General features: G+C 50.7%; 1 protein-coding gene across 1 annotated transcript; it reads right to left on the minus strand.

Annotated features, from left to right (window-relative positions):
- Window positions 1-4,150: 4,150 nt before the first annotated feature.
- On the minus strand, window positions 4,151-11,784 carry TBR1 (T-box brain transcription factor 1; the record flags this gene model as incomplete). Its single annotated transcript, XM_080689673.1, has 6 exons — window positions 4,151-5,000; window positions 8,023-8,084; window positions 9,221-9,379; window positions 9,946-10,067; window positions 10,434-10,588; window positions 11,093-11,784. The coding sequence occupies 6 exons, from the start codon at window positions 11,782-11,784 to the stop codon at window positions 4,151-4,153; spliced, it is 2,040 nt and encodes a 679-aa protein (XP_080545799.1).
- Between the last annotated feature and the right edge of the window lie 1,466 nt (window positions 11,785-13,250).

Here is a 13,250-nt window from a genome sequence, read left to right on the forward strand (position 1 = left end):
ATTTTTGGAAGAAATTGGTCAGTAGTTTTCTGCTAGCTCTAATAAAGGATGCTCACCTCCTGAATCCTACTGAGTTACCAGCTGCTTTTCAGGAGCTGTGTTCAGGGTTGGGGCGGCCTAGGCCTTGAGGTGGAGGGGCTGGTTACTCAGAGACCCAGCCTGGCCCTGTGGCCTGAACTTGGGCCTGGACCCCTGACCTGGACCAGAGGCCTGGGGCATCCTCGCCCGAACGATCGCCTAGCAGGAGGGCCCCAAGCTCTGCAGCAAGAACCAGGCCTCCTGTTTGGCAGGTTTCAGAGAGGGCTTCTCAGACGCCCGCCACTGCCCCGAGGGCTGGAGGCGAAGGGGCCAAGCTGTGGCCTTGCCCTCCGGACAGAACCACCTGCCTCCCGCCGCTGCAGCCCTGGTCTCAGGGCGCTCTGGTCCGCCGGATCCACCTCAACCGGCCGAGTCGGCCTGGGAGACTAAGCCCAGAGCAGCTCAGGATCCCTCGGCCGAGATGCACCTGCCGGATGCCGCGTTCAGCCCCGGGACTGCAACTGAGTTAAAATGGCGCGCATTGTGCGCGGTGGGAAGGCTAGAGGCAGAAGGAAGTGCTGGCCGCACGCTTGCCTTCTTCTTTCTTATTTTTATTTTTCTTCCTTTTACTTTTTGCAAATATGAAGTTGAAAACCGAGGAAACCTGAATTTGCAGAGAAGATGTGCCATCCCTCACCGTCCTTATCCTCAACCCTAAATCTCACGGATCACTAGAATTCCAACCTGGGACGCGAACTTTGATTCCCTCAGGGCCTCCCAAAATCCAAACTCTGATTTCCTTTAAACAGTAGCAGTCTCTCTCTCTCTCTCTCTCTCTCTCTCTCTCTCTCTCTCTCTCTCTCTCTCTCTCTCTCTCTCTCTCACACACACACACACACACACACACACACACACACAATTCCACAAGACACCCAAACCTTCTTGGAAGGGAGGAGAAATGATGCTCTTGGTAGGGACGCGCCAGCACACTGCCTCCGAGGAGCGCGTGGCTGCAAATTTACCTCACGCTGACTCAGTCCCCGCAGCAGATGGTGGCGGAGCTGCGAGGGAAACGACCTCCCCGATTTTCTACAGAACTTCCTAATAGCAGCTAACGCGCGTCTTTCAGCACAAGGCACTACGTTCCTGTGAAATCTATCCTGGGCTCCTAAGGGCTTCGTTTACGCACTCGACTCCTCTGCGCACCGGGCCTCTCCCCGGGGGCGGCGGGCCCCGCGGGCACCGCACCCGCCGGGGGTCCGAGAGCCCAGCGCGGCCGCGGCCTCGAGCCCCGACCCCGGCCCGCGCCCCGCGCACCCTGCCCGCGCTCCAGCACGGCCCGGCCGGGGGCAGGGCTGCAAAAATGCACTGCTTCCCTTCACCCTCTCCACGCACGAGGTTTTGTACTTTTCGTCCTCTTTTTCAGTTGTTAGAGAGGGAGAGGGAGAAGGGAACACAAAGGAAAATCAGTCATCGCTTCTCTCTGTGGCAGACAAAACTCCCCCGAACGCCGTCTAGTGGCGGAATTGTCCAGGGAAGGCAAGTCAGTTGTATCCTCCCTCGAATTTTCCTTTTAATTGGAATTTTGAAGCCTCTTTACAATCTGTCGGGCTGCATAGGAGACCCTGGACGGTCTCTAGGTGGTAGTAAAGTCAGTCCCGTTACCCGAGGCTGCCCAGGACTGAGCACAATTGTTAAATCATTTTCTACCTCATTGCTGGATCGCCTCTCTTTGGAGACAAAAAAAAAAAGTCCCCCCAAAATCACTCCTGCACGAGGTAAAGGCAGAGAGAGCTCTGCGGAGGCCTTGACTAAGACACGGCGGCCTTGGGCTGAAATGTCTCTATTCTGCATTTGTTCCCAAAGGTTGGGGGTCGGGCCGGGGTAGGACTGCCAAGGAATAGAGTAAGTAGCCCTCAGACATCCCCAAAGCAAGATTTACACTCAGTGCTTACAGACAGCCCTTCGCGAATTGGCTCTACGGGTCATTCTCGTCCTGCTCCCGCACGGTCCCCCCGGGTCCACTCAGGAGGTGTAGGCCTCTCTGGGTTTGTTTTAGCGTCGACGCGCACCTCTAAGGCCTCTGTAAGACCAAATTTTTTTGACAGCTGCGGTCAACAGCCTATCTTGACATGATTTAAATTACACCTTACTCTCACCCTATGACTTTCGCCTTACTTTATGAAGTTTAAGGAAAGGCTTAAATCCTTGTTGAAAGACCCTTCCTTCCCGGCTCCCCACATTTCCAGCCTCAGAAAGAATTAGATGGGTAAGCTGAGGAAAGTGCGGGTATTTTCCGGGGGAGGTGGGATGGGGGAATGAGCGAAGAACATTTTGACTTCCGGGAACTAAATAATTGTAAATAGAAAGAAAAGGGCAATTCCTGATAGTGCTGTAAAACAAATTTAAGGAGAAAATGGAAGGAGATTCCCAGTCAGCAGACTGCCCAGTCTCAGAATGGGGACAGGCTAGTCTTCCTTAACCCTTAAAAATAATCACCTAAAATAATTATTTTCAAACTGTAAACTGCTTTCAAACACCACAGTTAGCATTTTACCAGGTTTATTTTACTTGTTATACACAGACGATACAAACAAGCAAAAAACAAAACGTTTCTCAGTGGAGCGTGTACTTGTATAAATTATTCCGTTCACAGACAAAACGAAACAAATATAAAAATCACAACATTTGATTTACAGAAGAGCCAAAATGTACACACGTTTAGACCCTGAATGCCTATTAGGAAAAAATCCCCCCATGGACTGGAATCTAGATTGAATATTGTGTATGATGCATATTTCACATTAGTTTTAAAATACAAAAAAAGTATAGGTTTGCTACACAACATTAGAAATTCTACTAATCTATTTCCAGGGGGATTAATGCTCCTTATCAAATATAACAAGACTTAGAGGGGGGGTAAATCAGTCTTAACTTGCATTATGCTAGTGTTTTCCCAAGGAAGTCAAATTTCAGCTGTGTCTAAGTGGCAGGGGAAACTCATTTTCAAAACTAAAATGCAGTAAAATATACAACTCACACAGTTCATCTTCACTAGACTACACTATAGTTACCAACAGTTCAGTCATCTATATCATTAGTAGAGTATTCATTACAAAGATTTACAGCATATAAAGGGGGGGCTGAAAAGATATTCAGAAACAGTTTGTCAGCATATTTGGCACCTGCACAGACCAGTAATGGATTTGGCACTTTGGGGAAAACAAATAAGGCAAAATAATATTGCTGATGTCGAGCTATTCTGTTTAGGAGGGAAGTGGGGGGGGGGGGACATAAACTCCAGCTAACTTTGCTTGGCGGGCGTCGCGCCACCTAATCTACTTGCCTCTGAACAGACAACGATCCTTTCCAGGTGTTTGGGCGGATTCTCCTTAGCTACTTATTTGGGCGCGTTAAGGGCGAGGTGATTATTTCACCTGACGGATGGAGAAGTGAGAACCCCATCAGTATTGCGCGTTCCCTGTTTCCAGAGCCTCTCAGAATAGTTTTTGTGTCACAAGAAAGGAGCGAGAGGAAAAGAGAGGGAAGTCAAAGAAAAGAAAAAAAAAACCCAAGAAAGAAAAGAAATGGAAAGCTTAAGCATGAACTGGTTTTGTGCCTTGACGATGAGCATAAAAACGAGCCATTCGTTACAATAAATAAACACTATATACAATCATTTCACAGGCTTTGTCCCACTAAAATTATGAACATCCCTACCATCCATCCATCCATCCATCCATCCATCCACTCGGGGATAAGAAAGGACGCGCTAGAGCCAACATCCTGTGGTCACTGGCGAGGAGGCCGAGCCGGAGTCGCCGCCGCGGGCCGGGCTGCCCAGGTCTCCTGGGGTTGGGAGGGTCTCCTTGCGGGAAGAGGAGGAGAGGCGAGGGGAGCAGGGCTGTCGGAAGGACAACTGCAGAGGAGGAGAGCGGCTGGACAGCCCAAAGGTTCACAGCAAAGTTGAAGGACGGTGCGCTAACTGCAGAGATGGCTGTGCGGAAAAAAAAAAAAAAAGAAAGAAAGAAAGAAAGAAAAGAAAGAAAGAAAGAAGGAAAAAGAAGAATCCCAACCCAACCCAGCCCAAGTGGGTACGATCCTCGCCCGCGGGGCGGCGGCGGCGGGCGGCCTAGCTGTGCGCGTAGAAGCCGTAGTAGCCGCCCAGGTCCTTGGCGCAGTTCTTCTCGCAGTCCCGCTGGGCCAGCGCCTCGCTCTTGAGCGGGGACGAGCTCTCGGACGCCGGCGTGTCCGCGGGCGAGATCCGCCGGCGCTTGGCCTGCTCGTAGATGCCCGAGTCGCTGGAGTCGATGGACTTGATGGACGAGGGCGTCTCGATCCAGCTGGAGTCGGACAGGTCCTTGGGCTTGGCGTCCTCGGCGCCCGGCGGCAGCGGCGAGCGCTCGGCGGCCAGGCCCTCGGCGTCCTCGGCCAGGTAGGGGTTGGCGCCGGCCACGCGCGCGGCGGCCGCGCTGTTGGGCCAGCAGGGCAGCACGGAGCCCGCCTTGGCGCCGCAGTACTGCGGGGGGCTGCGCGCGCCCCAGCCCGACGGGTCGGCGTAGTAGCCGAGCGGGCGGCCCGCGCAGCCGGCCTGCAGCGGCAGCGCCTTCACCCCGGCCGCCGCGTACGACAGCAGCGTGGCCGCGTTGCCCGCGAAGTCCGTGGCCGTGTCGTAGGCCGAGGCCGCGAAGTCCAGCCGGTTGTTGGCCGGGGTCACGAACCAGCGCTGCGGCGACGGCGCGCCCGGGTCCTCGGCCTGCTGCGGGGACAGCAGCCCGTTGGTGTGCGGCACGCTGCGGTCGGTGCCGGGCCCCGGGCCCGCGCCCGCGCCCGGGTGGAAGCGCGCCTTGGCGTAGTTGCTCACGAACTGGTCCTGCAGGAAGGAGCCGGCCATGGCGTAGCGGGCGCCGGGCACGATCTGCGAGCGCGGGGAGTCGTTGGGCGAGGGGGTCAGGCGGTCCATGTCGCAGCCCGTGTAGATCCTGCGGGGGAGGGAGAAAGACAGAACCCAGGGGTGGCGCGGAGGTGCCCCCGGGGTGCTCAGGGAACGACGCCTCCTCGCGGGCCCACCCCGCGCCTCCTTCGGTCTGTAACTCGCAGCGGCCACGCAGGATGGAGGCCACGAGAGGTCACGGACCTGCATCCTCCCCTGCAGAAACCGGGGTGGGGGGTAGAGGGCCCCCGTGTCCCCGCAGGAACCCCAGCGGGCTGCAGAGCCAGGAAGTCTCCCTTCGCTGGCGCCCTCCATCTCTGGGTACTGGCCTCCCGGAGAAGGGCCCAGCAGAGGCCTCTCCCCCAGCATCTGTACACAGGGTGAGGCTCCGTTACCCTGAAACTAAGGTGCTGTCTGCTAGTGGGCCTTCCTTCCTTCTGTGATGAGTTTCTGCGTGCAATCTCTAAGGAAAGGTACCAGTCTCGTCACCCTTTTAAGACCTCCTGTGTCCACTTGATTGTTCAGATGACTTCTCTCCTCTTTTTTCTAGATAACCTAAGAAACTCCCAGGGGGAAGAAAACCCTGCGTGGAGGTGAGAGGCGCAGACATCCAGGCAGTAATCAGCCAAGACTGGCCTTCTGAGACCAGACGGAATGCTGCTGGAAACCTTGAAGGTTTGGTCTGGTTTTTCTCCTATGGGATCCTCACCTCTACCATGCACACAAACAAGAATTACTATTTGGAAACAATGTTCATCAATCAATAAAATTCTTTTAAAAGAAAAAGTGTTCTTTACTCTGGCCCTCTCTGCTCAGCTTTGGATCCACCTATTGGCAGAAAACTTGAGCGAAGATTGTTACAGTACAGTGGTCAGCCTGCTCCCAGCAATCGACTACTAACCCTTACAGAAGTCATATGTGCCAGACACTGTTGTCTCCAGGGCTGTACAGATAGTAACTTATTTAAATTACAACAATACCACTTTACTGATGAGAGTACCAAGGCAGAGGGAAGTTGTTAAGTAACCTGCCCGATTACAGACAGAGATTGTGTTGCTGGGAATCACCTCAGATAAAACAGAGACTAACTTTAGGCCCTGGGCCTAAAAAAAAAAAAAAAAAAAAAAAAAAAAATCCCACTAGAATTGAGAGAGAACCAGGGACTAGCTGAAGATGAGAAGTGTTTTCTCATACACATACACACATGCCTCCCTTTTTATTTAGCTCACACATAAGTGTTTTAATCTTTAGTCAACAGATTGTTTTGAAGGAGAGCCCCAGTCTTGTCAGACCTTAATCCATGGGGGAGGAAATTCCCTGGTGAGTGGCCAAGCAACCTCCTGGTATCCCCTGAACTTCTCCAAAATCAAGCACATCCAAACAACCAACATCAAAGGAAGAGGAAAGGGCGCATCATAAACCCCTCAACTCACCACTATCCCTTAAACACCTAAGGTATCTTGTACAGGTTAAAAATCATTTGCTGAAAACTGTATGGTTGTTTTTAAAATGGAAGTGGCTTTCCAACAAAAGGCAGGCAGGGAAGGAGGGGCAGGTGAGCAGCTATGGCTGCTCAGGTGCATTCTGCTTACTGCACAAAATTTCTCTCCTGAAATTTAATTCCAACTTCAAATAAGAAGAGGGAGGCAGGAAGGGAACATAACTAGCAAGTATCTTCTCTGTTTGCCATCACAATATTTTTAAAAAGAAAAAAAGCAGTCTGCAAAAGATACTGTTTAGATGCCCATCCAGGTCTCAAACCACTTGGGATTACTGAATTGATTTGTGCAAAATAAAATGCTTTTGAACAGATGTTTACAACAGAATTAAAAGCTCAAAATCTATAGGGCTCTACTCCAACATCTCTAGTCTCTAGGGCCACATTCTTTCCACTGTGCAGGGCCCACTTTTTCAGATTGTGAAAACTTGAGTAGCCAAGTTTTTATTCTGGGGAATCATACTGATGAAGCTTGCTTCCTGTGGACTACTTTTGAGAGCTACACAAAGTTATATAGACAGTGATGTCAATGATCTTTCCAATTTGTTTTATAAAATATCAAGAGGGAAGGTAGGTATCTGTCTGGAGATTGACGAGGGGCAGCCACCTGTCTTTTTCTCCACACATTTAATCTATTCCTAGTCAAAGACAGCTTCAACCTTTCAGCTCTATCCCAAGCATGCAATGCAAGCCATGAAATTAGGATGTATGTGCCTTCTCTTTTATAGACAGAAAAAGTGGAGGAACTCCCACAATCCCAATTTAGATTTTGCTATATACACTATCTGAGTCCTTAGGCACTATTACTGGCCCCTGAGTGAGAATCCCAGAACATCCCCATAAAGCTTTCAGTTTACACCTTCTGCCACAAGAGAACAGCCTTTTGCTAGGAAAAAAAAAAGATAAAGATAGGTAAGAGAGGCCTGAAAAAAGGGAACCAATGCATTTAATGAAAACATAGTTAGATACAAAAGATAAAAGGAAAAGATTTGAAGCTGATAAATAATACATCTTGAGTCCCTTCCCAAAGTCTGCAATGACTATAAGTGGTTCCACTCATGAACTCGCCTGTGGTGGATGCACATTTTTATTCAGTCCATAGTAAACTTGCATAGGAAATTTTATTACACAAAACTTGGAAATGGGTAAATAAAAGTCACATATGCCAAAGAGATTGTAACAACTGCCAGAGCCACATGTACTTTCAGGCAGAATTGCCCGTTTCAGACACAGACAATCTGAGATGAGCATCTGTAGTGCCACATACAACACCCGCACCAGGAACCAGGGCAGCTTCGCCAGCCAGCCAGCCAGCCCCAGAGGCCGCCAACTTTGCAAATCACAGGAAAACTGAAAATAGTACAGGAAACCTCTGACCGAAGAAGCCACGCAAACAACAAGCCGCAAGGTCACCAGAGATAAGGTGACACAAGATAAAAAGAAAGAGAAAACCTCAAACAATTCTGTCCTCACAAATTCAAGCTTCCAAAAGCCTTGCACACGACAATCCGCCCTTGACCTAATAGAGGCCAACCCCACAATGACTTGAAAAGGAACATGTAAAATTACTTACGTGTCATAATTATCCCGAAATCCTTTTGCAAAGGGGTTGTGATCTATTTTCAGTTGTGTAATCTGGAAAAGAAAAAAAAATGCCTGTGATCTCACCTTCCATCTAGGAAGAGTAAGTATGTGTTTGAGAACCTATCACCTGCCACTTTTACAGGGCTTAAGGCCTACAACTTCATTAAATAGCAAGGTTTTCCTAACTGAAAATTTTGAGAGCACAGATGAAAAGGCAAAAAAGAGAAAGTATCACAAAAGTTTTGAAAAATGTTTAGTGACACTTAAAACTATTGTTTTCTGTTAACTCTGTGTTCTAAGTTGGTTCAAACTCACCTTTTAAAAAATGCATGTTACACTTACATAAATATCTTTTAAAAAGACTTGAATTCATCATAAAATGTTGCCTATTTTGAGTGTTTTGCCATATTTTTAAAAGTTGGTCACTTTTGAGTCACAGGCTGAAGAACTGGCGAATTGCATCTTAGAGTTGGGTTGTTTTAAAATAAAAGCACGTTCTTGGTTCTTGTTTCTTATATTTTCACTTAAGTAAACACAGATACACTGACTCTACTCCTCTCTCTCTCTCTCTTCTCTCTCTCTCTCTCTCTCTCTCTCTCTCTCTCTCTCTCTCTCTCTCTCTCTCTCCTCTCATTCCTAGTCAAATCAGCCACCAAAAACCGGTTTTTGCAAACATGTAAATACTGAAGAGGTTCAGGTGCTAGGAAACCATAGTTCTGAATAACCGTCGTTTGCACTCTACGAGTGTGTAATTTTTTCTTTCTCATCTCCCAGAACAGTAATGCTTGTTCATTTCAACCATCGATTCTTAATTTTTAAACCAAGGTAGGGGAAAACCTTTTTTTAGATGCCAAAGCTTGCAGAGATTAAAAATGCAAGGGGAGATCTGTTTTCCCTAAAGAAAGGAGGAGTTTTAAAGGGGGAAAAATAACAGATTTTATTCTGTTTTAGTTGGAGGACCAAATTAAACCTCTCAAAAGAAGAGGCCCTAGAAAGCCGAGCTACCTGACAGGTGATCAGGGTCAGCCGAGCTGGAGACACCAGGAAGCCTTTTCCCGGTTTGGGGTGTAGACCAGGCGCCCGGCGAACCGGGGTCTCGGCCTCCAGCACTCGGCGGAGCCAGCTGTGGGGAGGTCAGCGCGGCCACTCCCCAGCCCCGGCCCCGCAGCCCGCAGCCCGCTCCTTACGTCCGTGTTCTGGTAGGCGGTGACGGCGATGAACTGAGTCTCGGGGAAAGTGAAGGTCTGCACGCGGCCGGGCTGGCTGGTGTCCTCCGTGCCGTCCTCGTTCACCTCCACCACATGCAGGCGGGGCTGGTACTTGTGCAAGGACTGTAAGACCACCATCTGTCCGACGGAGAGAGAGGCGGCGCGGGCCGTGAGCGCGGGGCGAGCGGGCTGAGCCCCTGCACCGGCTCGTGCCGGGACCCGCCCCGCGCCTCGGGGGTGAGGGTCCGCTCGCCGAGCCCCGGGAACCCGAGCCCGACGCGAGCCCCAGGGCCCCCTTCCCGGGCCTTCTTGAAGGAGGAACAAAGATTTTTTTTTTTTTTCACCACCTGCAGATCTTGGGGGATTTCTTCTCAAAATCAATCAGGATTTGTACTTGGGAAGGAAGATTGGGAACTCCGGAACTGGGCCGGGCGCGGGAGGGGGCCCAAGAGAACAACTTTAGAGATCGAATATAATTTTGCAGGGTGGAAAGGTAATTTTTAAGTCTTTGATGAAGCAAACTATCAAGTTTTACGTGCTGCTTTAAACTGACAAACGGTGTGTGTGTGTGTGTGTGTGTGTGTGTGTGTGTGTGTGTGTGTGTGTGTAAGAGAGAGAGAGAGAGAGAGAGAGAGAGAGAGAGAGAGAGAGAGAGAGAGAGAGAATGGGAAATGGAGACAAGAGCTGGCGTTTGAGCCACTGACCTGGCCATTGTTGTTCGAGGCTCCTTTGTTGTTCGTTAGTTTTAATTTTCCGAAAGAGATTTCTTGGCGCATCCAGTGAGCCCCAGTGTTGGGGGAATCCGGATGCATATAGACCCGATTTCCTAGAAAAAGAAATGCGTTGTTTACTTATGCCCCCGGCACTGTCCAGTCCAGTCCCAACTACACACACGCGCGCGCGCGCACACACACACACACACACACACACACACACACACACACACCTTACTCCGCTGTGAGGCCCATTAGCTGGGATTTTTTAGGCCGTCCTTTCTCCCTATTAACTGAGGATGATTAAAATAGCTTTTGCATAATCCTCCCCCTTGTCGCCCGCTCTGTCGGTCCCCTCATCTCCTCTAAGAAGCCATTGGCCGATCGTTTTAAAAGTCGCTCGCCAGTCCACAAAGGCTTTAATTAATCATTCTCACCTAAATAAGTGTCAAGAAAACGTGTTAATTGGAAAGACTTGCCTTGCACATTGGTGTCCGCTTTGCCGCAAGGAACCCATTTGCCTCCTTGAAACCTCCAGTGATTGGGATCCGCCAAAATCACATCCACAAAAATATTGTAATGAGCCGTGGGATCGAGACCAGAAATGTTAAAACTTAAAAAAGGAAACATGCGCCTATTTAAATTAAAAGGAGGGAGAGAAACAAAGAGGGGGGAAAAAAAGAAAATAAATGTTAAGGATTAAATGCAAGAAGCGGGGCGCCAGATAGCAAAGCAAAACTTGTTCTCCAAGCATAAACGAACGGGTGTTTGCTGATCTAGAAAAGGGGTGGAGGGCGAGGAAAAGCCGCGGGCCGGAGTCGGGGCGAGCGGGTCGGCGGCCGGCACCGTCCCGGCTCCCGGGCCGCCCGCGCCCCTGGCTCCGCGGGTGGCCGCGTCCCTCCCGGCGCCCGGCGGCGGCGGCCTGGGCTCGGTTCTGCAGCCGCGAGCCGGCTCTCCGACCGCGCTCGCTCCTACGTACAGCAGGCTCCCCGCGACCATCCTCACCACTGTCCCCTTTTCCAAAACCAGCCCGCTCCGGGGCGCGCCGCGGCGCCTTCGCTCGGCTCCGACCCCGCAGCCTCCGCCGGGCGCGGTGCCTCGGGCCCCGCCTGAGCGGCCGCCGGGAGCGCGGCATTACCTGCCCTGTTTGGTGATAATCATCTCCGTTTGGTGCCGGTGGAATTTCAGCCACAGGGGCCTGTTGCACAGGTACACCTGGGCTTTGCCGGGCACCAGCCCCGGCTGCGTGGAGGAGAACTGGTAGAACGGGGCTCCTTGGTAGGAGTGGCCGTACTGCTGCGGGTAGGGGTAGCCGGCCGCGGGGTAGCCCTGCGGCGAGGAGTTGGACAGGAGGCTGTTGTAGGCTCCGTTGGTGATGACCGGGTGGTGGGCCATGTAGCGGCTGGGGCTGCCGATGGAGAAGGCCGGGTGCGCCGGTCCGTGCTGGCCCGGGTACGGGAACATGGCACCGGGAGCAGTGGCCGCGGACTGTGGCTGGCTGGACTGAGAGAGGAGGTAGCGATCTGCAGCAGAGCCATCGAAACTGTGACGAAGCTCAGAGACCCCGTCCAAGACAGGAGAGAGTTTACTTCTCTGGACGTCCCCTGGTGAGTCCTTGGAGTCAGGAAAATTGTCTGTATCTGACTGATTCGTCATCCCCCTGGTAATTTTTTTCAAAGGTGAACTTCTCTCCAGGTTGTCAGTGGTCGAGATAATGGGATGATCGTGCAAGACAAGCTCAGATCCGCCTGAATGTGGGTAGCTGCTGCTCACATTGAGAAATTTCTTGGAGAGCATTATAGAAGGAGAAAGGCAGTGTTCCAGCTGCATAGCTCTAGAACCTGCACGCTCGCCCTCCCGTCCCTGGCTTTTAAAGTCCTATTTATCATAAACTAGAAATCCACAGACCCCCTCACTAGACAGAAAGCACTTCAACCAGCAAATGCTTCTCAAAGGTTTGATTTACTTTTTTTTTTCCCTGGGAGAAGAGATTGGCCAATTGACACTATGCAGCAATCAGAAAAGGCTCACTTTTGATCTCGCTGCTTGTGCAGCCGATGAAACGGCTCCTGCCATTGGTTAGCTGCTGACAGTAATTTAATTAGATAGACATTAATTAGGATAATCACCTGGCTCCTGGTCGCGATGATCGTGGCAAATTTAAGGGGATGATTTTATTGTTGGCTGGGTGGGGGGGGGGAGGAATGTGTGTTCGTTTACGTGGGCACTGTTATATCACCTTTAAGCTTTGTGACCACTGCTTTAGGAAGATTCAAAGATGTGCAATTTACTAAACATTTCCTACCTTCCCCCCCCCTCCCCGTTAAGAGCGGAGGGGCGGAGGAGGGAATTCGATGATGCTAGGAGACTTTTCGGATCTGAATGAGCCAAATATTCAGTTGAATGTAACGATTTCAAGTGCAAAGTATACAAAGCGCGAGCCGGTGGCCTCTTCTCGCCCTGTAAAAGTTCCAGAGTCTGTCTTTTCCAGTTAATACAGAAGCACACAACACCTGGGCCAGTGCTTTGTGAGCAGGTCTTGCCTGTCCTTGGCGCCCCACCCCATCCCCCATTTCTTAAACTACATACATAAATAAATCCCTGCTGCTGAGAGCCACGGGATGAGCTGGAGGGGGGAGAAGTGGGGATGAAAAGCAGCAGCTCACCCACCCATCCACCCACCTCAGGAAGGTTCGGTTTCTCCGTGGAGCCCAGAAACAGTGACAATCTATGATCTCCTTTTTAAGTTTTGAAATAATCATAAGCTGTCGGACTGAAGTGCCTTAATGTATTTGCAGTGATGTTTACCGGATCTTTACTAAATATTTTATCAGCGAACTTGGTTGCAGATTATCTGAAGAGCATCTAGCTGGGGACAGGCACCACCATCCCTCTAGTCCCCCTGAACTTCCATCTTTCCAAGGCACTGGCTCCGCGACAGGTTCAGAAGCCTTGCCAGGGAAAGACAAGGCTGAGTCCCTCTGCACATGGGTTAGCCAGGAGTACTGATCTGGGGAGACAGAGTGGAAGTGGTGTCAGTGCAGCGATGCGTGTGCTGTGTGTGTGTGTGTGTGTGTGTGTGTGTGTGTGTGTGTGTGTGTGTGTGTGTGTAATGTTTATGTAATCTGGAGGGGAAAGAAAGAACCCATGCCAGTAATTTTAAAGAGAGGAAGAAGCTAAATAGGAATAGAGAAAAGAACCAATTTAAAGGGATGTTGGCACCAATAAATAGCACAAGGCCCAAAGCAATTCCGAGGTGCACAGAAGGGAGGTCTCCCAGAGCCTACTCTGCAGAT

The sequence above is a fragment of the Muscardinus avellanarius genome (assembly GCF_963383645.1).
Source record: "Muscardinus avellanarius genome assembly, chromosome: 2".
Taxonomy (NCBI): domain Eukaryota; kingdom Metazoa; phylum Chordata; class Mammalia; order Rodentia; family Gliridae; genus Muscardinus; species Muscardinus avellanarius.